Source organism: Anastrepha ludens, chromosome 6 (genome assembly GCF_028408465.1).
Source record: "Anastrepha ludens isolate Willacy chromosome 6, idAnaLude1.1, whole genome shotgun sequence".
NCBI classification, from domain to species: Eukaryota; Metazoa; Arthropoda; class Insecta; order Diptera; family Tephritidae; genus Anastrepha; species Anastrepha ludens.
The window spans coordinates 2410315-2437353 of NC_071502.1; the positions used below are offsets into that span (position 1 = coordinate 2410315).

Consider the following 27039-nt stretch of genomic DNA (forward strand, 5'->3'; position numbering starts at 1 on the left):
GTCGTGGTTTTTTCTAAGGTTATGTTGACGGTTTCTGACCCAATATCAGCAATTGTCTAAGTGCCAAATTGGTTTCTAGCTATTTAGCAAAACCACATTTTTTGAAGTTACGAGTGCCTCAGTAACGAGATAACGAGATCAGACCTGTCAACCATGGCCTTTCCAAACCGACATCAAACTATTACTCTCTGCGGATGCATTGTTTTTTGGCAACCTCGTGCGAATTTTTCAACTGCAAAGATATTAGGTGGATAATAAAAGTTCTGAATGCTTTCCGCTGATTGCCTTTGATGAGGTAACATCAAACTTCAAAATAAACTGCACGAATTTCGAATCAAAAACATGAATTAATAAAATCATGGAAATCGTCGAGTCGGATCGGAATGTGAGCACTTATTCCGTTGCCAAGAATTGAAGATTGGTCAGAAAACTGTTTGAAACCGTTTGCATAAAAATAATTATAACTATATTAATATCATCGCCGAAATAAAGTGAAAAAACGTTGTAAATTAAAAATAAAACGGTCAATGGTTCACCCTTTATTTTGTACATGTGTATGTATGTATGTACATAAACATATGCGTGTGTTAGTGTGTATTGCTGATGGCGGTGAAGCTGATAATCTCTTGTTGTCATATAACATTTTTGCAATTACTTGCCGATAAGGATCTTTATTTGTGCTCACACATACGCGTGTAAGTATGTAGATTAGTGTGCGGCTGCATATGTACACACAGTTGCGGTTGAGCGAATAGCAGAGCCAAATAAAAAGTCAGTTACGATGTACAGAATGCAGAACTGTGGCCAACGTCAGACCATTAACCCGCTCTTCGGCATTTTGAAAGAATCAGCTGATTTGTTTATGCCATGGATGTTATGACGGCAGTTTGTCACAAAAAAACTGAGTTTTTTTGTTGATATATGGCATGAAAAAATTAACGCAGTTCCGATACTTCGTTGCCGTCTGAATCATAGGTCTGAGCAACGACTGATTGAACGAGTGTGTGAATGCGTGTGAAGTTAGCGGGCAGAATTCTGCTTTCCAGTCTCCGATGACCTGGCAGGCTAAATTACTTTGACAATTTAGCTACGGACGGCTGAACCTGGTAATCTATCATCCTTATAAGTCAGACACTCGGTTTTTCTCTTTTTATAATTTTTGAAGAATAAGACAGCCCTAGACTGGTAATTTAAGCCAATAAATTCTATCTCCTAAACATGCAGGAGTTATCATAATGAGTTGGACGACGTCTATTATGTTAGCGCTTCACTTTTTGAAACTTTGTTGAGTTGTGGTGCATTTTTCGGTAAAGAAAAATTGTGTAGCTTTCATATTAAAATTTTAGAATAAAAAACTACAATTAATGCCGCATTTCAATCGGTGAGGTGGAGACATCCACTTAGAACTAATACTATTTGTTATAAAATATAAAATTCAAATTTAAAATAATAATGATAATAAATTGTCAGAAGTCATAGGTAATCCACCTTTAACTTGAAAGCTTGGTAGCTGGGCTGCCACCTTGAGTGTTGTGAAGTTGGATGCGAAACCTCTAAGCCTGTTTCACAGGGCGCACCACGGGTAGGTGAAAGTTGTCGGTTAAGCGTGAGAGGCTGTATATGACGCATCAATGTTCCTTCCCTCCCAAAATGGTAAAATGATTGCTACTCTTATATGCGGTTTTGATTGTCTTTAGCTGTACTACAATTATTTTGACTGCAACTGTATCTATATTTTCATATGAAAAAGCGCTATTAGACATTCATTAGATAAACACAGCCCACAGTAGTTTGCGAAAATTAAATGACCAAAGATAAAATCATCAAATTTTAATCCGCAAATTTTATTTTTTTGTTTCACAACAGCTAAGGAAATTGTGCGAAGTGACAGCAATGTTTTCTAATAAAGAAGAAAATCAAAATATACACATATTATACATATCTTAACTATTTCGTAATATATGTATGTACACTGCTGAATAGCATTGTATAGGGTTGTTCAATAGGTGCGCTTCAACTTTTTTCCGATAGGGAGGGCGAACGACGCAATATTTTTTATTTTTCGCTTGTCATTTGTAAACTTCATTAGTATACATTTCATCATGGAACGCTACACACTTGAGCAACGATTGCAAATCGTGCAAATTTTTTATGAAAATAATCGTTCTGTTGCTGCTACTTTAAGAGCATTACGGCCATTTTACGGTCCATTTAACAAGCCGTCCCGTTTTGGGGTTATGTGAAGTCATTGGTCTACAGTAACAAGCCGGCGACGATTTGTGAGCTCAGAGCCAATATTGCACGCGAAATTGCTGGAATTTCGGTCGATTTATGCAAAAGAGTGGTCGAAAATTAGGTTCAACGATTGGACTTCGTAAAACGTGCACGCGGTGGTCATGCAAAAGAAATCGAATTTCATACTTAAATGTATATGTTCAAACTCGATAATAAAAAAAAAATTAGTTAAAAAAGTCAAACCGTTTGTGTTTTATTCAAAAAAGTTCAAAAGTTGAAGCGCTCTTACTGAAAAACCCGATCAAAACAAAACAAAAAAAAACAAAGTTCCGACAATGGATTTTGGTAGAGGACCAAAAAACAAATCGGCGATTGGAAACTTTACAACTGAGTGTTCTTCTCCCGTTTACGCATTCTTATCTTACGTAAATCATTATATCAAACTTTGGGATCCTTACACTTTAGATGTATGATGTGTATTTTTGTGGAACATTTGAACCCTCAAACACCTCAATAAATAGGTATTTTTGTATTTTTTACGGGAAAGGTCAAAAAATACTCTTAACAGAGAGATATAAATGAAAAAATATCTGCCCTAAGATTTTAATCTAATAGCATAGACATGAACTGGCAAGAGGGGGATCTGCCATGAATAACGCTCTTGCAGAATCGGCATTCACACCATTAGGTGCAGTCAAGAGTACAATTTCCCAAAAATACCTCCGAATCGCGGACTGTATGTGGAAAGTCCAGACGAAATGCAAAATTAGCAGAACGTTATGGCCCACCTACAACCTCAAGCAATCGTCGGCATTAATAAGAATGAAACGAAGGGACGCCTGGAGACTAACGGCTGTCATAACTGGCTTTTGATCTATCGGAGAACAAGCAGCCAAAATGGGTATCCCTCACAACACATACTGTAACAGTTGCAAACAACCGGAGAAAAAGGAGACAATCTTCCATTTCCTCTGTGAATGCCCTGCCCTATGGATGGACAGAATGTTAACCCTGGGCCAACCGCTGTTCGAGAATCTCCTACAACTATCTGGCTTAGACGTTAACAACCTGATAAGGTTCCTTAACCGCACAGACTGGATATAGTTATGCTGTAAATAACCGTTAAACAAGTTGGTAACGAGGATGTGGCAACAAAATGGCGCGGAAGCGCTAGTTGGATTCTGGAAGAATCACCACTTTAACCAACCAACCAAGCATAGACAGACAGTGGCGTTAATTGGGATTGACGACTTTTTTTAAAATTCAGAATTATGTCAGGAATTAAGTTCAACTAATGCGCATGAACTACTAGACACAATTCCCATAATTTGCTATGGCAACACTGCCGGAAAACGACAGTTGATATTTATTGTGAATGAAAAATATTGAAACTTTTAAAGAGAAGAACAAAAAGGACTGGTTGCAATGCTAGTTGACACTAAAACGCTCAAAATTACATGAATTGTTTTGATATTTCGGGCCAGTTTGAGAAATTGCAATTTAAGATTTTTTTAAAATAAATAATTATTTGTTAATATCAGGGCAGATAATACCCAAATTTGTTGCCCAAGGTTCATCTTTCACTGTCACAACTATTCAATAAACAAATCAATTTTAATCAGATTAACAGGCCCATTAGCCCCTTAACACCAAAGCTCTAAATTCAATTATGTACACAGCAGAAATATGTTTAAGGGTTAATTTCATTGGTGTGTAGAAAAAGATTGTTTTGTTAACATTTCGTTGGTACGGTAACTAAGATAAACGGTTATTTCTTTTTTGATCCTCTCAACCAGAATACATTGCCAGAACCTTGTTATTATGGAACAAGTTTGATTTTGTCTTATATTGCTATTACCTTCCATATAAAACCTTGCTGTGTTGGTACAACGCTTCTTATGAAACTTCCTTTTATTAGAACAGCGCAGAAAGTATTTCTGTCACTTACTTCATGCCGCCTTCCACTTTTGCCAACGATATAAAATCAACTCTAATAGTATAAACACATTGACGGCGACGACAGGTAGCATCGGTCAACTATTATGTTAAAATGTACACAAAATATACGCAAATATTTTCACGACTGCACTTCAGGCTGCAAAACTGCAAATTGTCGTTTTTGCCGAATTTAGACTATTTCTAATTTTACTGTGGCAATTCACTGTCACTAAAGTACAATATAAAAATGTTTATGGATCTCGCGTTATTTACTCAAAGAAGTTTAAAATAACTAGGTGCACTTAAATGTAATGATGCTCAATAATTCTGAACATATAAAACAATATTCTTTCCATTTTTACACCTAAACATTTTACTTGAAACAAATTATGTTAATTTGGAAGAAAAGGAATGTTCTTATCTGGCAGCAGTGACAATGTCTACGCCATAAGGAACAACTTTTTGCTCTATTAAAATTTATTTACCTCGCTAATGCACCTTATTGTATTTGGCAAGGTCTGCGCCCATTATTTATTAATATTATTAATTTATGTTTATTAATAGATTTCTAACAATTTTAAAGATATACATATCTCACTCTTAAAAATGGATATAGAAGAAGTTTTGTTGGAGGAAGTGCGCAGTCGTCCACTGAAAAATCCTTTCTCCTGCCGAGTCAGATTAACTGGTCGAACCCTCTATTTACGCTCGCTTCTATTGAGTGCGTTATACGCTTTATAAGCTGCGTTTGTTATCTATGGAATTTTAGCAATCGTTTCTACGGAAGTGATAACAAATTCCTGCTCGTTCATGTGTATCTTCTTCTTATTCCAACACAAATGTTAGTCAAAGAAATTTTAAATAAATTAAAACGCAAAACCTCTAAATCAGCTGTTTTGCTTCTCGCTGTCGCTTTCAAAATATTGTATTTGTGAAGCTGGCTTCACGACGAAATTTGCGGACAAGAAAAATTTTACTACCGCTACGTCGTGAAGTGCCACCATCTATGTGTGCGAACGAAGGCTATCGTTAGGCTGATTTCTATACAGAAGCGAAAGAGGCACTACATTTGAAAAAGATTGTTTCAGCTGGCCTTCGCTGGTGTTTGGCGCTTGCAGCAGCATCAGTAATTGTCATGCCTCATAGTACAATTTTTTTTAAATCAATAAATTTATACTTTATTTTATTAAAATCTGCCAGATGATTGTTGAAACTAAAGGGTATTCCAATACGAGGTGTTATTTTGATATTCAAAGAAAATGCTATTTTTTAATATAAATGATCGGATGTTTTTTTCATTATAAAATGGAAGGTATGCCGTTAATAGTGCAAAATGACATCAGGCAAATGACCACCACGACCACACTTACAGTACAATATCCTTTTCATGAAATTTTCCATTACCGAATTGCAAAGTGGCTGCCCTATGTCCTCGACAGCCTCACGAATTCCATCTTTGAGGTCTTGAATCGACCCTGGGCTGTTGGCGTAGACCTTCTCTTTCACGTGGTCCCAAAGAAAAAAGGCACAAGGTGTTAAATTACAAGATCTCGATGGCCAATTGTGATCACCTCAAGAGATAACACAGTCCGGAAACTGTTCCCGTAAAAGATCAATGGTTTCGTTGCTTGTGTGACACTTAGCGCCGTCTTGTTCGAAATAAACGTTGTCCAGATCAATACCATCCAATTCCGGCCATAAAAACTCGTTAATCATCTTTTGACAGCGCAATCCATTCACCTGTAACACCTGTTATTGGAAAAGCCTTTAGCTATGGTCAATAAATGCATTTTCAGACACATTATTGGCAGTACCAGCCAAGCCACATAACTGTATTTAGATTGTCAAGTACTATTTTCGATTTATTGAAAAAAAAGGTAAAGGGGTACAATTGCCAATTTCTAGCACAATACCGTGCAAGATTTATCAGTTGTTTATACGATTGGTGACATGGCAGCCAATAATCGGCGCTTTATTAGCATGATAGGGAGGCCCATGCTGGAAAAAGTGGTACCAAATTAAACTGGCCGAATAACCTTATCTGAGCCATATAATCTGATAGCCATAATGCGAGGTAGTCTATGAACATTAAATGCCATACATTTTCAATCTAAATGTTGGCTAATACATTTATTTATTGCGTGTGAAAAAAATGCTAATATTTCTATACAGAAAATTCTCGTTATTCATATTGTTGTCTGGCAGTTGCTCGTCTCGCTCAAAATCACGTTAAATACTCAGTTGGTAGCTAAATCGAATACATCATTTATAAACAATGCTGCCGGACCATTAGTCACAATTGTCATTTTACCGCCGATCGCCTGAAAGTATGCACAAATCGAAATCTCACGATCGTTGTATCAATTAAAGACTGATTGGACGCAGCTAACACAACAAAACAAAGACAATTATAGTACGTTCGCTGATGTGGGCAGTCAAACACTTGCACTTCTATATTAGATGGGGTTTAGAATAATTTGCTCCCCACAATTTTGGCTCACTATGAATGCGAATTTGAAAACTTAACAGCGCATGAAGTTATGAAGATCGATACAGATATGAATGAGTTGGGGGTGTACACAGCGTTCTGTAATTAGATAGCGTTTCTAGTCTCAATATTTCGTATAATTATTTATTGCGTTATTTTTCATTGTTGCTGATATACTGGACCGTTGATGACTTTGACGTTCTTTATGACTGCCACAGCAACGATGTTTCCATCAACAAAGCATAGAATGAATGGCAAAACTGGCAAGCATCCATTGCAAGTCATCAATTGAAGGCGACATCAATGAAATAATAAAGTAAAATATATACAGTGGAAAACAAACAATGCGAATGTATGCGTAACTTCACTAGCTTTCATGCACTGCTGCGGTCGGAAGATGAACAGCTGCCATTCAGCTGCTTTGCCGTCCGCGTTTGTTGCTCTTTGTGGCAGATATCCCGCTGTCGCTGTCAACAGCACCCGCGCTTTGTAAAAATACGCGCTCCTCTCCGGTGTTTATCAATCAAAAATGTAACAAATAAAATAAATACAATAATAATAACACGAAATACATTCTAATACCAGAATAAATAGCAATAAGCTAAATATTCGGCGTGCGTGTGTGTTTACATAGGTTATCAATTGATGTTATCAAATATCAGCAACACCCTACCGCGGGTTACTCTATTTCTACACATACACACACATATGCATGCAGATATCCGTTATATCTAATGCAAACAGGAAGTCGGTTACCTACACCAGCTACTTGGGAAAGTTTTGTGAATTACAAATACTACGCATATCTATATTTCCAAGCATATGCACATACGTCTGTGTGTGTATGAGTCTATGGACTTGTGTAACAGATATTTGGTCTATTGGATCATGCAATGCAAAATCTTTTGTTATCTAAACGAAATCGGTGTTTATTGAGTGGATATAAAAAGGAAAACGTCAACAATGCTGAAACTAATTAATTTCGAGTAAATTGGCTTTATTTCTTGCCTGCGCGAGTTCTTTACCTATTCTGCCGCATCTGTGATCTGGTATTTAAATGTAGTCTCAACACTGCGCCAACTCTCAGTTCAGTTTCGCTTAAGCATCGCGTCTCTACAACGATCGCACATATACATATACATATATACACACATACGTACCAACAAAATATAAGTTTTTAAAACTAGCACATTGAAATATATTTAAAAGTGTTTTTGTGACTCCGGTTTCGATAGAAAATAGTCGGCAAAATTGATTGTCTAAGTGAAACGTCAAAGGTTCCCTCCGTTTATTGTATCAGCTTAACGGAAGGAAGCGACGAAGTGGCTGACAAAACGGCGAAGCGCAGCATAAGTTTTACGAGAATGTTTAAGGCACGCCTTAAGCCTAGCTCCAGTCCGGAAATTGAGGTATCGTTGAGTTAGAATCAAATAAAAAAAAATTACCTTAAAAAGGGAAAAGTGTGAAATCTTTCACCATTCAAAACTTAAACATTATTTATTTTCAACTCGAAAATCTTTAAAATTTTTTGGTTATTGAAAATATTTTCTTCATATTTCTTTCTCTCTCTTTCGGTGTGAATCTCCACACCGGCAGTTCGAAGTTAGACGGAAGGATTGGAAGAGTTGTTTACAATCCGAAACTCTTCATAAATCTAAAATTGAGAGTTTAGGATTGCTGCACATAATATGTTAAAATCTGAGATAGCTGTCATCAAAACAGTGGCTCACTTTTAGGGAGGTCAGCATGTATTGACTACCAAAGTCTTAAGTTCTTTACAAGGCGATCGAAATTAGTCATGGGGAATATTTTACTTCTTTTTCAGTCGGGTTAATAAAGTTTATAAGGATTCACGGTCGTAGTGGCGTAGCAGAAAACTACATGGCTGATGAATTAGCTATACAGGACGTCCTCAGGGTGATATCTTTTAAGACGTAGAGTCTAGAGGTCTCTTTGTGCCCTTTAAATATCTTCGGATTGCTCTTGAGATGCCAGCGCAAACAATAAATATAATTTATGGATAAACTGAGAATGATCACGGGCATCCTCTAGGCCATTGCAGACTGAGTAGTCATCTGCAAGTGACCGGGATATGGTAGACTGACTCTTGTCGTTTTAGTGACCAATTCCAGGAGACTCCAATGCACCTTCCCCTTGAGTACAGCGCTATAGCTCAGAGAAGGTTGAGACATCTCAGCCATTTGCAGCCAGAAGAAAGGCACATATGTTCAGTCCAACCCAGCTCTATCTTAAGTTTAATAAGGGAACTGGGTCAGGATGAGGTACTGTGGTGAGTAGAGGGCACGAGGTCGAAGTGCAAACCTCCAATAAATTTAAATCTAAAAATATAAAGTCGCAAGATATTTCAGGCTGAGAGTGGTTTGCCGGAGGTCGTGGGAACGTTTTAGGCTAACTAAGGGGTTACTCAAACACTGTTCGATGAGACTATTACTGCAAGTTCCAGCTGTTTCGAGGATGATGAAGTGGAATCATTTCATCATCTCCTTTTCCTCAGCATCTCCACTTCCTCAGAATCTCCACTTCCTCAGAGAGAGAATATAGCTGGTCCTAGACATCAACCGCATGCGGAACTTTCTAATCATCATTCACTGCGTCTCTTATTACAGTTATGCAGACCTCTCTTTTTAACTTTCTCCCTCCTAGTTATTCCAAATTTAGTGGTCTAACTCATCCAAAGATAGGCCAGAGAAACTTGCTGTTTCGACAGGTTGGGTCCAGATGGAAAGGAGTATTAGATTTGTGGGTTTGGTGGGACATGTGAAAAGGAGGCTAATGTCGTGCGGGGTGCCTTCACATGCCGGACATATGTTTCATATGTCGTGGTCAATTCTGAATAGGTAGGAGTTTAACCTGGTAAAATAGCCAGCACGTAATTGTGCTAAGGTTACGTGGGTCTCACGGGGAAGCTGGAGCTCTTCATCTGCTGTAGGTGGTGGTTGGACTCCGATTACGGCATTCGGTAGTCGGGAGCTAAAGAATGGGGTAAGGGTCTCCCGATGAATGTCGTTTATTGTCTGTCTATACACTGTCCGGTTCAGTAATTGTCAATATGTTTTGTCCTGGAACTCGTCAGCGTAATGGAGAGGTGCCTCTGACATGCCTGGGAGGCGGCTCGGGCTCAAGCAAATGTCTGCTACCGATATAATTCTAGTAGAAATTGCTTACTGAGCATTTTGTTTCTCATTAACCGGGAGAATGGAGGCCTCTATGTGTATGTATTATAGGGGGGACATCGGGAGGCAGCTATCGTGATTGCGGTCGATGCCTTTGTCGATCAGACGATCAGATTTAATATTTGTCTAATGGATTGCTGCGATACATCGCCCACTAGTGGTAACCCAAGTGTTAATCATGTCACCATATCTTTAAACTAAGTGTTGACTGTGAGATAAGGTTTAAAGAAATAAACAGGTTAAGTTCGAGGAGGCGATAGGCGTTGGATGGAAGCGACCTGATGTAATTCCTGTGCGGCTTTGGCCAATATTCAACGGCAGTTAATTATCACCTTCACAAACTCGCCGTCAACAGAATTCAACCCCTACCCATTGCAAACTAAAAGCTTCAGCTGCCTCGTGAGACACACGTCACTCCAGCTTTCTGGATATTGTTTCACGTTACACTCTTACTTATCCAAAATTGAACTCGATATACTCGACATATGTCCGGCATGTGAAGATACCCTGTAAGACACTAACCACACGAAAAGTCGGTTGAACGTTGCCGGAACGTCCCGGATTTAAAACCGGCCAGAGACTGTCACTTCAGCAGCATTTCCAAAAAAATGTATGGGAGGTGTTTTATGTTGTTACAACAACAACAATGACACCTGAGTTAGAGCGGATTGTGGAAGAAGTTTGGTATGGTGGATGGAATCGTAGAAGAAACTGCAAAATTTTAATAATCCAATACCGCTGCGCATGAAAACCGGTATTAAAGCAAAGGGTGTGGGAGAAAATATTAAAAAAAAATTTTAATGCCTAATATCATGGTTAATTTAGAATGTGATACATTTATATAATTTGGTAAGATAAGTTATGCCAACACCAAAAATGTTTTATTAAAAATGCTAGAGGCACGAAATTAGTGTTTTTTTAAGCTCATTTAATTCTGGTAGTAACAAAGTTCAAGTTTGAAATTGCTGAAAATACTCGCTGATTTTTAATTTATTTGTTTGCTGACGGTCTTGGACATATTCTTCCATACAACGCTGGAACGCCTGAATGAAAACTTCACGAATTCGTAAAAAATTTAGCATGAAAAACATGGAAATATTGTATGAAAGTTCACTGCGCCAAACATTTTTTTGACTGACTATAGGTCCCCAATTAAAATACAGCGAATATTTATTGAATCATCTTTTTAATAAGCCGTTTCACATCGCTATTAACTAACAAAAAAAAAAAAAAAATAAGTAAAAATATTTGCATTTTAAAATGCAGCAAAAACTGGTTGGTTTCTGGATTTTTATGCCTGTTTACTTTTTACAAAAAATACTTTAAAACTAAAAATAAGTTTAAAAACCAAAGTAATCAATTTTTTTCATTCTATGAGAAATGAATAATTAACCAAAGCACAGACATCAAAATTTAGTATTGAATTATATTTCTAAATATTTGTCTATCTTTTAAAAATCAAATGTATTTCTGTATATAACTGGTACATATGTATATACTTATACATACATACATATGTATATGTCCAGGCGCAGGCATTGAATGAGTGATCGTAAGTTGTTGTGTGAATGGGTTTGATGAGCTTAATTGATGAGTCCCATGATTGCTTGCATTCAATAGCAAAAAAGTCGTTAATGTTTTCTAATCAAACAGCAAACGTGGACGAAAGTCTATGGTCATGCATTTTTCGATTTCTCCCTATACATACATATATATTTATGAGCTATGAGCTGATCTCGCATGTACAGTGGTAGTCAAATCATAGGCAACTATTGGCCTGCTATAGAATAATTGCATATTGAAAGTAAAATTATTTTAGTTTTGTATGCGTGCTTCTACAAAATGTTTTCGAATTAAACAAACTGCAATTTTTTTATAAGAACTCAAAAAAAAACAAAAAAATTCGTGGATCATACAAAAGAAAATTTTTGAAAGGAAAATTAACTATTTGAAAAACAAAAAAATTAAAATTATGTTAAACTAATACTTTGAATAAGCCCCTTGTTTTTCATCACTGCTGCACATTCACTTGGCATTGATGCAATTAACTCGTCGATGGTTTTTAGGGGAATTAATTGCCAGGTGTTTTGTGGTCTGTTGAAGAGATCATCGCCATTTCTCACGCTACTTCCATCTAACCGCCTATTAACCAGCTCCCAAAAGTTCTCAACCGAGTTGAGGTCAAGAGACTGCGATGGGCATTTCACTTCATTGACATCTTTGGTGCTAAGCCGTGACTTAAACCATTTTACTACCTCCATCTACCTTCACTGCTTGCTTGCAATAACCAGATTCATATCGCCTATTAACTAGCCTTCGCACATGAATTTGAATGAACTGCAGTGAAATTAAATTTGGACTCATCACCGAAGGGAAAAGTTTTGCATTTGTTAACCGAAAAATCAAGACGCGCTGGAGTAAATTTTAAACGGTTTAATTTGTATTCCACAGATGTGATAGGTTTTTGTTCTGGATGAAAATCTCATGGTGAAGTTTTAACGAGTAAATCCTCGTCGATATTTTGCAAATTTAAATCTTTAATGATTTGCGACGCTACAATTTTAGTAAATTTTTGTTTTTCCCTGTTGTACTATCAGTCCTTCGGTTTGTTTTGCATGGGTGACAAGCTCGTCGGTGAATGGCAGACATTAAAAATCGCTATAATACTGTTGCTTGAAACTATTCTCGAGAGTTTTGTCCACGTATTTTTTGAATTGTTATAAAAATTGAATTATTATTTTTTTCTATAAGAATGGATCTTGATTTATTCGAAAACATTATATAAAAGCACGCATAACAAACTAAATAAAAAAATTAAAAACTTTCAATTAACTTTGAACAAAACTTAACTAAAAAAAATATGCCATTATTCTAAAACAGGGCAATAGTTGCCCATGATATGGCTACCACTGTTTGCGTGTATAAGTATGCCAGTGAGGCATTGAGAACGGGGTCAAATGATAATATATATTTCTATGCGATAAATATTTCTACACAGAGCCATACGCATTCTCAGTTGCCTACAGCTTTTGCTTTTCACTTCTACTCTTTTGCTCAAATCCTGGCCAAAAAACGCCAGTTGCCACTAAACAACAAAAAGAAAACCAAATTAATGTACGTTTACCTGTATTTTATTTTAGCCGTCCAAATTTTATATTTTCTGCTCTGCATCTGTGCTGCTATCATCAACAAAACAACCTTCTACAAAAATAAAAACAATTTACAACAACCGTTTTTGGCAATAAATAAAAGCATTTGTAAAATTCGAAATTGTGACGTTACGAAAAAACAACCAGAAACAATTTCATTTGCGTACTTACGCACTCACACACACACACGCACACACGCAAGTGAGCCCACCACCTGATAAAGAATATAGTCGAGAGCAAAGCACAAATCATGAAGAAAAATGATCCGCCCTTACCCTCTCGCAGCAACAACAGTCAGTTCAGTAACAAATCGTCTGTCAGTACAAAAGCGACTACGGCGACGACGACACCAACGTCTGTTAGTTCCACTTTAAGGGGTAGCTGCTCGTCCAGCACAACCGTTATTACGAAAAGCAGCGCAAGTGCGACTACAGCCGGTCGTCAGAAGGTTATTTACAATCAAACGATCAGCGCCCTTATACGTGGACTCCACGATACTGGCTGTCGAGATTTTAATACTTTACATTTGCCACTAGTCGATGAGGCGGACGAAGAGACAGCAGCAGCCAGGTCGCTTAGTTCGGAGCCGCAGCCACAGGCATTACTCAACACGCCTGCATTGGATCATTCAAACTCAACGCCGAATTCGTTGCTCTCCACACCAAGGGCCAAATCGGAGATGACGCTGCATACTTCGCTGCCGCGTCTTATAATCAATATCGACCCATCTGATGACGTTGGACGTGTTGTTGACATGAGTGCACCTGGTAGTTACACAGCGCGCTCACTCTCCCCCGACGATCTGGAGTTGGGCAAACAAAATGGCACCGATTTGCCACTCAGTCCTGGAGGACGTCGTTTCAGCCAGTTCAATTTTGCGCTGCGTCGCTTTTCGAACATACACAACCCAGCGGTACGCGAGAGAATCTTACCAAATGAAAACTTTTTCCAAAAATACCAATGTGATTAACACCAGCCCCGCATTTTGATTCCACATACATTTGTACACTCGCTACTCTGTTGCTTTTGCCAGCTACTCGCTATACTTACCAGTTCCAACTCACTCGCTCTGTTGGTTGAATCGCCTTGTCAACACTAAATTTTCTTGCTTATTTGCCCGCGGCCCTACTTACCTCATCTGTTTCATTAAAAACAAATTCAGAATGCTTTATCGAAACTATATTTCTGTATTCCTATTTGTTGATCTGCAAATTCCTATTGAGCCTTTCTGTTTGTCTTCTAACTTCTGTTCCTAACGAGTATACATTTAACTATGCTCTGCTCTACCGCCTAGACTGATTTCTACTGCTACATAGCTACTCTACAAATGCGCTCGTAATTCTTTGCCGATCTTGGTATTTTTTGTTATCCCACCTCTTTTTCTTTGCCGTGGCTCGTTGCACTTTTGCTACTAACTCTTGCAGCCTGGTGCAATCATTCAGGCAGGCTTGCTTAACAGCTACCATCCCTTCCCTTTTCTAAAAAGTTGTATTGTAGTTTAAACTCCACATGCTTGCATCTATTTTTGCGCACTTATCCTTTGATTCTGATTTTCGTGCATGTTCTGAACTTATAACCACTCGATTGGATCCATCTTTTGTCTGAACTCATCGCTTGAACTATTGTTAATGTGTAACTGCATGCAACATTGGTTGGTTGGCGACTTCTGTTGTTTTGCTGCTGCTTCTGCGGCTTTCCCATGCTTTGATCTGTTGTTAAAGTTATAAATAGCCAGAGCAGGATGCACTCAACAAGGTGAGTTTCATGAGAATGGTACCAGATAAAATTTAACTTATTTCTTATGCAACTATACAGTAAGCTTTTTATGTGTAAGTACTCACATTATTTTTACGCAATTTTTTTTAAATAATCTCATTCTTTATTTGATTGCTTATTTATACAGAGAAAAAAAGTATGAGATCAGGGTATGCACTCAGCTGATGAAATCAAAGAGTTTCGTATCATATCTTTCCTCAAACCAAGAAGAGAATTTTTAGAATTCTAAAGGTCGTTGGGCGAACTGTTTGAAGTTTTTTGTTATGAAAAATTGCAATAACAAATTAAAATTTTTTGAAGAAAAGTGCATTTAAATTTTTTTTGCTGTGGCACGAAATTTCCAAATTTTAACCATAGATTTCTTTATACATCTAAAAATCTTTATAAATATGATAGTTATGGTTTATGATAGAAATATTATTGTCGATAAGTATGTCAGAATTTTACGAGGATTATTTACGTGGAACCTTTTGATCCTTCTGGCGAGTAAATTTGACACCTTTCTTAAGAAAAGTCCCAAAGGTGCATTCTCATAGGATATTTGTGGAGTAAAATGTTTTACGAATTTATTTGCTTGAAAAATTCAGTGGGAGCCTTAAATATAAGCGCTTACTACCTGAGTAAAAATAATAAAAGTCATCAAAATCCAAAACTAATATTCACTCTCATAAAAAAAAATTATAATTCAAAGGTTTTTCAGGTTTTCAAAACTCCATAAAAAGAATTACGTGAGAATAAATAATATTGCAAAAAAAATAATGATTGCTAGAAATCGCTGTTTTCGAGATATTTTAAGAAGTCTTATATTCGTGCTAATTAGATTGACGTGAACATAAATGAAAATATACAATATACATATATATATATTGTATATATATATTCAAAATCGCCCAAAATTAAATAATTCATAATTAGCTCAGTGAATATGCCACATAAATTCCAGCATTCAAAACGATATACGAGGTGACAACAGCGTAAAACTTTCTTCAAGAGAAAGTTGTCGATCACATAGATCGATAAAATTCGATTAACTTTCGGAGCCAAGAACCAGAGCAAAGGTTTTTGATGCGCTGAATTCGAACCTCATCTAACTGTAACTATTATATTTTTTCTATATATAAATGGGATGTGTGAGAAACCTATGAGAGTATCAAAATAGCAAAGATTTGTAAATAAAAATAAAAAAAATAGGTTACATTAATATAAACAAGAAAAATAATAAGAAAAGGAATACAAAGAAAAAAGCTGTTTGTAAACAAAAATCTAGAATTACAACAGCTGATTCTGTCAATTTTATTGAGAGGCGTGACTTCCATATTTTCTCACCTGTTTCAGATCTCATAATGGTATCAAAAGGAGCTTCAATGATACTTGGGGAGTAACATATTGGTACTCCAACCATTTCTCCTACCTACCTACCTGTCCAGCGTTTTGAATTTAATTTAACTCGTAAAAACGCAAGAATGTTTTTCATTTTTTATTGTTTACTAGCTGTAACCGGCGCGCGTTGCCACGCCAACAACTAAAATAAATTTAAGAAAAATAACTTTAAAGAAAAATCAGTACACAAATATTCATTCTAAGACATTTTATTGATTTTGTTTATTTCGAAAAAATCGGTTTTTAGTGGATTTTAGTGGCTTTTAGCACTTATTTCATCATCAATAGCAACTTCGATTTCGTGATTCAACTAATGAATAGTCTCTGGATACTGGGCGTATACTTAACGGCGTCCCACAAAAAATAGGGGAATTGAGTCTAATCGCTACTGCTAGATGGTCAATCAGCATCACCGTTTTGTTGGTTATTCAAATTTCGTATATTTTCTAACTTTGTTTAAGTGGAAAGTGACCCATTTTGTAAATATGTGATGTGCTGGATGTTTAATAATAAAATAAAATAAAAATATTAAAAATAACCATAGTTCACATTTCAAACACTACTATACCACCCGGAATTATAAGTATGAAACACATCGTATTTTAGTATCAAGTGCCTATTCCTTGTTTTTTGCATTTGTGCGAGTTTTTTTGTTTATTGTTTTACAATTAAAGACAATGTCTCCTCGTGTACCTATTCTGCACATACACACACACATTTGTCTAAGTACATACAATGTTTGTGAGGGCAAAGCAAAGTGCAATACTGGTATTCCCAGTGTGAGTTAATTGGTCTGCTAGAGCATAATTGCTCTCCCGATTTGTAAAACAATAATTTCAAAAATCATCATAAATCTAATTAATTCTTAGCTCTATTTCAAAATAGTCAAGGGAGTAAAAATGCCACGGTCTTTATTTATTGCATAAATACTTAATGATGCAGCTTTCGCGCTATTCTGGCGCCTGTTGGTGAATACCATTAATCTCTGGAGTTTAATGACCCCAAATCGTATGTGGTATCATAAAGGCTTAGTGATTTGCTTAGTATATTATCTTATATGTATATGTGGTTATATGTATGTGTGTTCATAGCGCTTTTTGCAACATTTTGCAAAGAGCAGCACCACAGCGTTGTAAGTCAAGGATTGTTGTGGCTGTGGTTTATCCGATGGCTGCATCGATCGATCGTTATGAACTTCACTCTGCCAGTGGCCTGCTCTTGTCTACAAATACAAAGACAAATGTAATATGCAGAAAATACTCTTGTTGAATATGCAAAAACAAACCGTCTATATAAATAATTAAAGTAGAGTAAAAATTCTGAGATATTAAAAGGGCAAAAAACAACAAAAAAAAACAAAAACATATTTGAAAGTGTACCGAGTTGAACGGCTGTATTTCAATAAGAATAACTATTACTACAGTTAACACATTTTAACAGTTATTTCGTAAAAAATCGATATTTGGCGTATTTTGTATTTCCCCTCGTCATCGTCATCGGCATTTGCGTCACTCTTCGGTTTGCATCATACTTCTTGATGCAGTTTTTTGTGAAATTGCTCTTCTGTCTTTATTAAACTCACTGGAATTATTGCATCTTTACAACAACACAGCAAAAAATGTATGCTTAATTTGCATGAACAAAGTAAAAATCGAAGGAATTGGTGTGCGCCTGCTTTTTTCCATTTTCGCACTCTGCTTTGAAGAATTTAAAGGAAAAGACTTAAACACTCAAAAACCACCACCTAAAAATACATTTCTTAACGGCTGTGGTTTTATTAGTGTAGGGAATTTTATTCAGTGTGAATAAGAATATTGGTTTAGTCATTAAATCAATCATTAGACCACTAGAAGCTTATTACAGGTTAATTTCCGAAAAAGTATTTCAAAAATAAACATAACCTTAAAAATCCCCCACTATTTTTGAGTAATCGGTTATTTATTGCGCAAATATATCGACGTGGGGGCAGTCACGCCATCCCATCTTTAAAATTTCCGCACGATGGAAACACCTCTAATCACCAATCACCTAAAGCTCTTGACTATAGGGTTACTGGATATATTTATTACCTTAAGGTGGAATTTTTATTTTTTATTGTAAAGAGAATTTTATTTTAGAGACGTAGAACTCTAAACACACCACAGGCACAGCCGATTTGACCATACTCAGTTGACTTTAGGTTAGTTTGACCTGGTAATACACCATGCCCAGCCGCCCACTCTTGATACGCTCATATTTGCTTGAAACAGGTTTTATTTGGCTCGAAAATCTGATATAAAGGGTTTTTCAATTGGCGCGGGTCGATTTTGGCGCCCTGTGGCAGCCATTTTGTTTTGGTGACATCTGTCAAATCTTTTGTTTATTATTCAGTTGTTTATGCCAAATCATCATGGCAAGTTACACGATTGAACAGCACGTTCAAATGATAAAACTTTATTATCAAAATGAGTGTTCATTAACGCAGACGTTGCGCGCATTGCGCCCATTTTTCGGTAGACGTGGTGGCTCTTCCAATTTCTTATGGCACTTATTAAACCATATGGACCTAGACGATATGTCGTTCCAGCAGGACGGCGCTACGTGCCACACAGCAAACGTCATTTTATTCCATTTCAACATCTACCCGCCCTTATTGAAAAACCCTTTATTTTAAGACCCATTCATTTCAGGATTCTTCTACAAATACTCCGTTCGGCAAGTCGTCCAAATAGGGTGCCGAGAAGGTCGGTTCTAAGAATGCTAAAATACAAGATCGCGCTTTTTTGTGACGTACAAAGGTTGCCTTTTATATATGGCTCCCAATAATGGAAATACAGTGAATAATAATGAAAATGGTTTTTCAAAATATTCTCCTTTTGAGTCAATACATTTCTGCTTTCGCTGGAACCGCTTTTTCAAAGCACTTTTGCCACTCAGAAGTGGATACCTCCAAAACAAGCTGTTTAAAGACTTCTTCAAGCGTTGAGAAACGTTGACCTCGCATTTTATTTGTGATGTTCGGGAAGAAAAATATATCAGTAGGTGTTGAATCAGAACTATAAGGCGATGGCCCATTAATTCGATCTTTTGAGTACTCAAAAACTTTCTTGTATGAGCCGATACGTGAGAGCTCGCATTGTCTTGATGGATAAGCGTCTTCGGCGGTTGGTTTTCCTTAATTCTGCGAAAGCTTTGCCAAACAAATTCTTGTTTACCACTCCGAATTGACTAAGTGTGACTACTTTTAAGTGAGTGTAGTGTTACAATTGCAAGATGACCAGATTTTCCGGAAAACAGTCGATCATTTGATTTGAGGTGCTTCTTCCGCAAACGATTTTTTATTGGACTAAGATCGTCTTGGAACGCCCATACTATCAACTGTGGTTTTGTTTCCAGCTTATATGCATGCTTTGAACTACTGTGGCGGAATTTCTTTTACAGTTCTATACACCAATCGGCCCGAGTTATTTTTGGGCAGTTGTCAAATTATGCAATATCCAATGAGAACAAATCTTCTTGATGACCAAATGTTCATGCAATATTGAATATATGCTGGCTCCACTAATGCTCAAGGATGTCACTATCTCGCGATATGTCCGTTATTAATTGACGCACTGTGTATGGGGCTTTAACGCCAAAGTCGAAGTAAGTTGATCAATGTACTCCTGTCTCGATAACTACGTCATCGCGCGAAGATTTAGTTAAGGGTTAAGCCCATCTTTTGTGCGAGATGCATTTTTCAACACACTGAAAAGAGAACAAATAAAGCGCGTAAATGAAAACATTATATGTAAGTTTATGCTAAAAATACCAAACTTCTCGATTAAAATATCGAATTACGAATCACACGCAATGTTGTAAAGGCGTAGATTATAAAAGGTAACCCTCGTAATAGTAGATGAAGTGTGTAAGATAACTGAGAAGTAAGCGACAAAATAATCAGTTTTTTGTTTTTTTTTAAATCACAGTGAAACATAGATTAAGGTAATATAAACGAAAAGGATTGTAAAAGAGAGAATAGAGGGGAAAAGTTGTTGGCTAACAAAAAATTCTGCAATTACGTCAACTCGTCACCTGGTTTTGAAAATTTACTGTAAGCCGAGCAAACTTCTGCATTCTCTCAACCATGTGACTACAATTAACATAGTACAGGTTTGCAAGTCAAATAGCTATAACAGATCGTCAAATATTTTGGCAGCTGATGTCATCTGATGGGGAACACTAGTTTACAGCCAAACAACCCAAGAGACAGGTCATCCAATTCCTGTATAAAATCGGCCGAAAATCCACATAGGTAACTTTTTCTGTCATGCACTTTTCGAAATAATATTATAGATCATAATAATAACCTGTGTGGTCATATGGCATACAGCTCTGGGGCTGCACCAGTGAAAGCAACAAAAACATCATTCAACGATTCCAAAATAAAGTATTACGCGACATCGTTAGAGCGCCGTGGTACATTCGTAATTGCAATCTACATAAGGATCTTAATATAGACACCATTACGGATATCATAAAAAAATTCGCAAATAAACATAAAGAGAGACTTCACCAGCACATCAATGATGAAGCAGCCAAACTACTTGTAACTGATGACCTCACGAGAAGATTAAAAAGGACGAAACCGCATGATCTCTTTTCATAAAATTTTGTCTTTACTTGAGATGTTTTAATTTAATTAAATATATGTAAAATGAATTGCTTATTAGTTTTGTTAACTAAATTGCAATAGTAATAAAAAAAAATAATAATAATAATAATTTGTGATAACTGCAGAATATGTAACCAGATCAAAAGAAGTGATACTTCAAATTGACGGTAATAAAATTTGCCGTGAATGCCTAATTTTTCAATGAAATTTAACGTTTTCGTGATGTACATAAAATTATTGGGTATGGGAATAAGTTTCCGTCCTTTCTTAGCCAAAGTTACGAGTTATTTAAAGAATTAATTAAGACATAATATTATGTAAAGTATGTCCCATTGGAAGCTACAACTTGACTCCATCTTTCAGGCATACGGATTCCTCTGACGAAAAATTCGAGTTCTTTTGACTTGATCCATTCATTGAGCTAGTTCGCGATGCTCTGGTATGAAATGAACCACTCTCCAATGAGGGCTGGCTGCATTGATCGGAACAGATGGTAATCCGAAGGTGCAATGTCTGAGGAATACGGCGGGTAGGGCAAGATGTCCCAATTCAGTCCCTCTAAATATTTCTGGACCGATTTAGCAACGTGTGGCCTGGCGTTGTCATGCAGCAAAATCACCTGAAATGCGATGCCATGTCTACCACCCCATTCCGGCCACTTTTCTTTGAGAGTTCGATTCAAACGCATTCGGTACCGATCGCCAGTGATGGTTTCAGATGACTTAAGGAGCTCATAATAGATCTCAACCTTCTGATCCCTCCAGATGCACAACATAACCTTTGAAGCATTAAAACTTTTTTTTCGATATCGATAGACCTGGTTCACCTGGCAGACTCCAACATAGCTCCATTTTTCATCGTCGGTGATGATGCGAAGCAGAAAACCTTTTCTTTTCTGCCGTTCAAGAAGCATCTCACACGATATCCCTCTTCTTCAATTGATGTGGGACCCAGTTACCTGCTTTCTGGACCATTCCCATCGCGTGCAAACGTTTACCTACGGTTGATCTGTCAACATCCAACTCTTTAGACATATCATCGACATGCCTCTTCATCCAATAATTGTTGCAGTTGAGTATCTTTGATTTTTTTCGGTGCCAATTCGCGATCTTCAACACTCACGTCGAAATTGCCACTTTGGAAGCGTCGAAACCACTCTTTACAAATTGTATTTGATAGAGCGTGAGTACCGTAAATATTTATCTATATACGACACGTTTCAACTGCACTTTTCTTTAAGAGGTAATAATGAAGCATGACTTTCCGCAAATGTTGTTTTTTCGGGACGAACGTAGACATTTTTGATGTCAGATAGAAAAGGATCTTTACGCTTCAAACGAATGATACTACAGCAAAAATAGTACCAGCAGCGAGACCTCTTTTACGAGGGCGGAAACTTATTCCCATGCCCAATAAAATGAAATAAAAAATATTTTTGCAATAATTAGAAAAATTTTTATTTATAATTCATTGTAAAAAATATAAATTTCGAAAGAAAATTTTTTTCCCAATTTCTTATCCCAACATATATAGAAATATTAAAGATTTAGAAAATCCTCCAATAGATGTATGTATGTATAAGTTATTCATATCAGAAAAAAATACCATACTTTCGTAAAGTTTAAATTTGTGATTTCATTAGATGCTTTTCTGGGGAACAAATTAATATATTTTTTTTTTTGATCATAAAATTACAACAACAAAAAATTACTATATGTGGTTTTCAGACTTAGCGACCGATTTTCCATAGGAATTGGATGATCTGGTCCTTGGAGGAAAAATCATCAATTTTGTGTAAACCAGTGTAATCAATAAAAGTCTTTGGAATACAACCTATCAAAAAAAGCCATCTGGTGTTAGCATTGTGATGAGTGTTTCACGCCGTCTCATCTCCTATTGTGACAGTGCACCTTTTTAATTTGTTTGTTGATTGTCCTTTTTTTACAATTTCATTGAGAAACGTGCGAGACAAATCGATCGTTCAAGTAGTATTCTCTTTGACGTACCTACATTAGGAAACAATTCTGGTTTTCTTTGTATAATGAATCTTGCAAACGTTCCCCTTTAATTAATAAAAATATTTCTTGATTTTTATTTGCTTTTTTAAACTTTTTTACAAGTTATTGACACGTGCATTAATTATTTTCGTTTTTTTTTTAAGCAAAGCTGCTACTTATGTACGCACATACAGACACACAATATTTTATTAGAACAAAAAACACAAACCGCATTCGATTTTCCACTAACTACGAGTACTCCCATACATATGAATATGTTTTTAGAATGCAATGAACCGTTATAATCAAAGTTTAAAAATCATTTCGCATTCATAAGAATATTTTTAAAGAACTTAGAAGATTTCCGAAGTCAAGTTGATAGGTTTGTAAATAAAATTAATCCGCCTTTTTCATTCTGTCTTTCGTATTTATGTTAATACTTAGTTGCTTTTCTGTTTTGCCTCAACATTTTAGTCACATATTTTTTTCAAATTTCCTAACCCTTGTGGTATAAGAGTGAACTTTCACCTTGTACTTTTTTCATTACTCTTTTATAATCTTTGCCACATGGCAAAATCGCTGCATGCAGGCTTAACAGTTTAATTTGGTCATTGTTGCCGTAAAATACTTTACCGTCACATATTTTCTGAGCATAAAATTTAATGATGGCAATATTCGTGATCAAAACAAACTTAACCCTTGATTGAATCATCAAATGTCTACAAATCAATGTCAATAAATGAAAGTTATTGGGAGTACTAATTTAACTTTGCCTTTGCCTTTTTTGCTAAAAATTTAAGGCTTTTTTTTACTTTTTTAAGAGTGAAAATACCCGCCAACCCGAGCAAGCGTCATCGATCGAAAGCAGTGATCTACATAGCGAGGTTACTATACTCCCAGTTAAAGAACTTAATAGAATGCCCATCAAGATTTTCCGAACTCGAATGAGCTCTCTAGAATTTCAGGGTACTGGTAGCAGCGTCAGTTCTGCTTACCAAAACTGGCCCACCGGGCACATTACATCATAATAGACGGAGAGCTGGCTACATAGATAGTGCCCGCATCAGGTACACGGCTAATTTATATTGAAAATAATAGTATTAGTGTAGACGAATTTAAAAATGAATGTCTGCCATTGCAAAACTGGGGCGCAAAGGGGGGATACGCAGTGAAAGGGGTGAATTTTGGGTGGGAAAAAATTCATAAGGTACATAAGGTACAGGGATTCTATGTACGGGAAAAGTTTGGTTATATATTTGAGAAAGTGTAAAAAAAATTGGCAGACATTTAGCGAGGGGCTAACTCGCCGGCAGACTGCGCTGAAGATTGCAAAAATTAATTTAAAAAAATGCATAAGGTACATGAATTCCAATTATTGTATTTTAAAGTTTAAACATTCCAAAAGCCATTTACAAAATGGCAGACAAAAAAGTGAGGGCTAAGGCCGCGGCAGACGACGTTAAAAAGTGCGCTACACATCAACATTTTTAGTCACATTTGCAATCGGAATCTGATTCGGACGTGATATCTCCTTCGCTATCGCTATATTCATCTTCATTTGATTCGCTTTCTGCATTAACGTCTTCATCGCCTGTAACAAAGCACAAAGCAAAATTATTTTTAGTCATTTAATAGAATGGAATAGTTATATGTTCTGTGGATAAATATATTACCTTCATTTGTTCCAGGATCAATAATATCTTGTATTGTACTAGGCAGCTGTGGTCCGTCGAACCATTTAAATGTACACTTTCCCTCTACTAATATCCATCCGCAAGTTTCTGGTCATAAATATGATGGAATTTTCTTATGAGCATTTTTCCATATTGTAGCAGTATATTTGGTCCTCAATAAATGCTGCGTTAATTCAGCCTGGCTAGGAGGCAAAGTGGATGAGTCAAAATTCCAAATCGTTCACCTTATAGGTTTTTAAAAATAATCGAATCGTGCATAATTTACGGAGCTCAACAACGGAAAGTTGTACAAATTACAAATAAACTTTTCAAGAATCGGGAAAACAGCGGTTTCATCACAGTCTTCATGTCCAATTTGACCGAATGCTTTTTGTAAGTATTCATTTTTCTTTAAAATCTGTAAAGGACGTTGCTTTCCCTTGCGAAATAATGCGGGATTAAAATCGCAGCCAGTTAAAGCATGAAATCCTGGCAGAGATTGACACATTATCTCGCCTAACTTTTCATGAAACGTCGATACGTCAATTATTCGTTGCTTATTCCAAACCCCTGTTTGAATATAAACTTTGCTATTGTGTTGTACGTGAATCATATTAGCCAACATAATAATTAAAATATCCGTATCTGAGCATTTTATTAGAATGTTCGCTGTTGACTCGATATTGCACGCATGATATACTATTTTTGAATCCGCCTCTTCATGCATATCGAGAGTAAACTTATCATTTTTTGAAAATAATATGCTTTCATTCACAAAAGAAGACTTACAAAAAGCATTCGGTCAAATTGGACATGAAGACTGTGATGAAACCGCTGTTTTCCCGATTCTTGAAAAGTTTATTTGTAATTTGTACAACTTTCCGTTGTTGAGCTCCGTAAATTATGCACGATTCGATTATTTTTAAAAACCTATAAGGTGAACGATTTGGAATTTTGACTCATCCACTTTGCCTCCTAGCCAGGCTGAATTAACGCAGCATTTATTGAGGACCAAATATACTGCTACAATATGGAAAAATGCTCATAAGAAAATTCCATCATATTTATGACCAGAAACTTGCGGATGGATATTAGTAGAGGGAAAGTGTACATTTAAATGGTTCGACGGACCACAGCTGCCTAGTACAATACAAGATATTATTGATCCTGGAACAAATGAAGGTAATATATTTATCCACAGAACATATAACTATTCCATTCTATTAAATGACTAAAAATAATTTTGCTTTGTGCTTTGTTACAGGCGATGAAGACGTTAATGCAGAAAGCGAATCAAATGAAGATGAATATAGCGATAGCGAAGGAGATATCACGTCCGAATCAGATTCCGATTGCAAATGTGACTAAAAATGTTGATGTGTAGCGCACTTTTTAACGTCGTCTGCCGCGGCCTTAGCCCTCACTTTTTTGTCTGCCATTTTGTAAATGGCTTTTGGAATGTTTAAACTTTAAAATACAATAATTGGAATTCATGTACCTTATGCATTTTTTTAAATTAATTTTTGCAATCTTCAGCGCAGTCTGCCGGCGAGTTAGCCCCTCGCAAAATGTCTGCCAATTTTTTTTACACTTTCTCAAATATATAACCAAACTTTTCCCGTACATAGAATCCCTGTACCTTATGTACCTTATGAATTTTTTCCCACCCAAAATTCACCCCTTTCACTGCGTATCCCCCCTTTGCGCCCCAGTTTTGCAATGGCAGACATTCATTTTTATATTCGTCTACACTAATACTATTATTTTCAATATAAATTAGCCATGTACCTGATGCGGGCACTTTCATGTAGCCAGCTCTTAGACTATAACTTTCATATCAAGAAAGATGAAGTTCTTACCCATTTAAAGTTTGAGAATAGGTTAAAATCTGTTTTGTATTATGTTCGGAAGCCGCCACTTCAAAAGCAGTTACTCATATATCGTGAAGCATTGAATGAGACGGTCGTTCAATAAGTTCTTAGCAAAATATAGAAAAATTAATTATTTTGGTTATTTCTTTTAATTTTTCAATATTATCTTCTGCGTTATTCAAGCACGTTTAAAATATTCGAGCGCACCATAGTTTGACGGATTGGTAAACATCTCAGCAGTGAGTTGGAAATGTCTCCTTAAATTCACAGTAGAAACAGGCACCATGCGCGTGGACTATTTCAAAATTCATAATTATGAGCTCCATCTAGTACCGCTATGGACTGAACCGGTCAATGCTTGACTGCAAGTCAACCAGGTCAACCTAACTCTAAACACTTCCAAGTGTTTTTCCAACTTTCGAAGCCGTCTTAAAAGTAAGATTTCAGAAAGTCTTCAAAATAGGTATCTGCTTGGATGCTACCCTCCTTATTTGACATGAACTGTTGTCCATTAAGTTATTTCGAGGAGCCATACAGTGGAGTTGGAAAACAGAGCTGATTTGCGCTTAGAAATTTTGATTTTTTTCTTTTTGTCCTGGATTTTTAGTGAATAATCTTCGTAATATTAGTCTCGTTGCTTTCATTTACGGTAAGACTGCCTGTAATCTTCCACGCCTGAGCCCATTCCCTTATAAAGCAGTTTAA

At 36.4% G+C, this 27039-nt stretch overlaps 1 protein-coding gene across 5 annotated transcripts in view; it reads left to right on the forward strand.

Moving 5' to 3' along the window:
- LOC128868175 (kinase D-interacting substrate of 220 kDa B) overlaps positions 1-27039 on the forward strand; it is an 85841-nt gene that overhangs the window by 20232 nt on the left and 38570 nt on the right. Inside the window, exon 1 of one of the 5 annotated variants that reach the window (XM_054109982.1) lies at positions 7899-8070. The exons of the other annotated variants lie outside the window; for them this stretch is intronic. Coding sequence (XP_053965957.1) covers positions 8026-8070 — 45 coding nt within the window. The 5' untranslated portion in view covers positions 7899-8025. Of the gene's footprint in view, positions 1-7898; positions 8071-27039 lie in introns of those variants that run through there. 5 annotated transcript variants of the gene reach the window in all.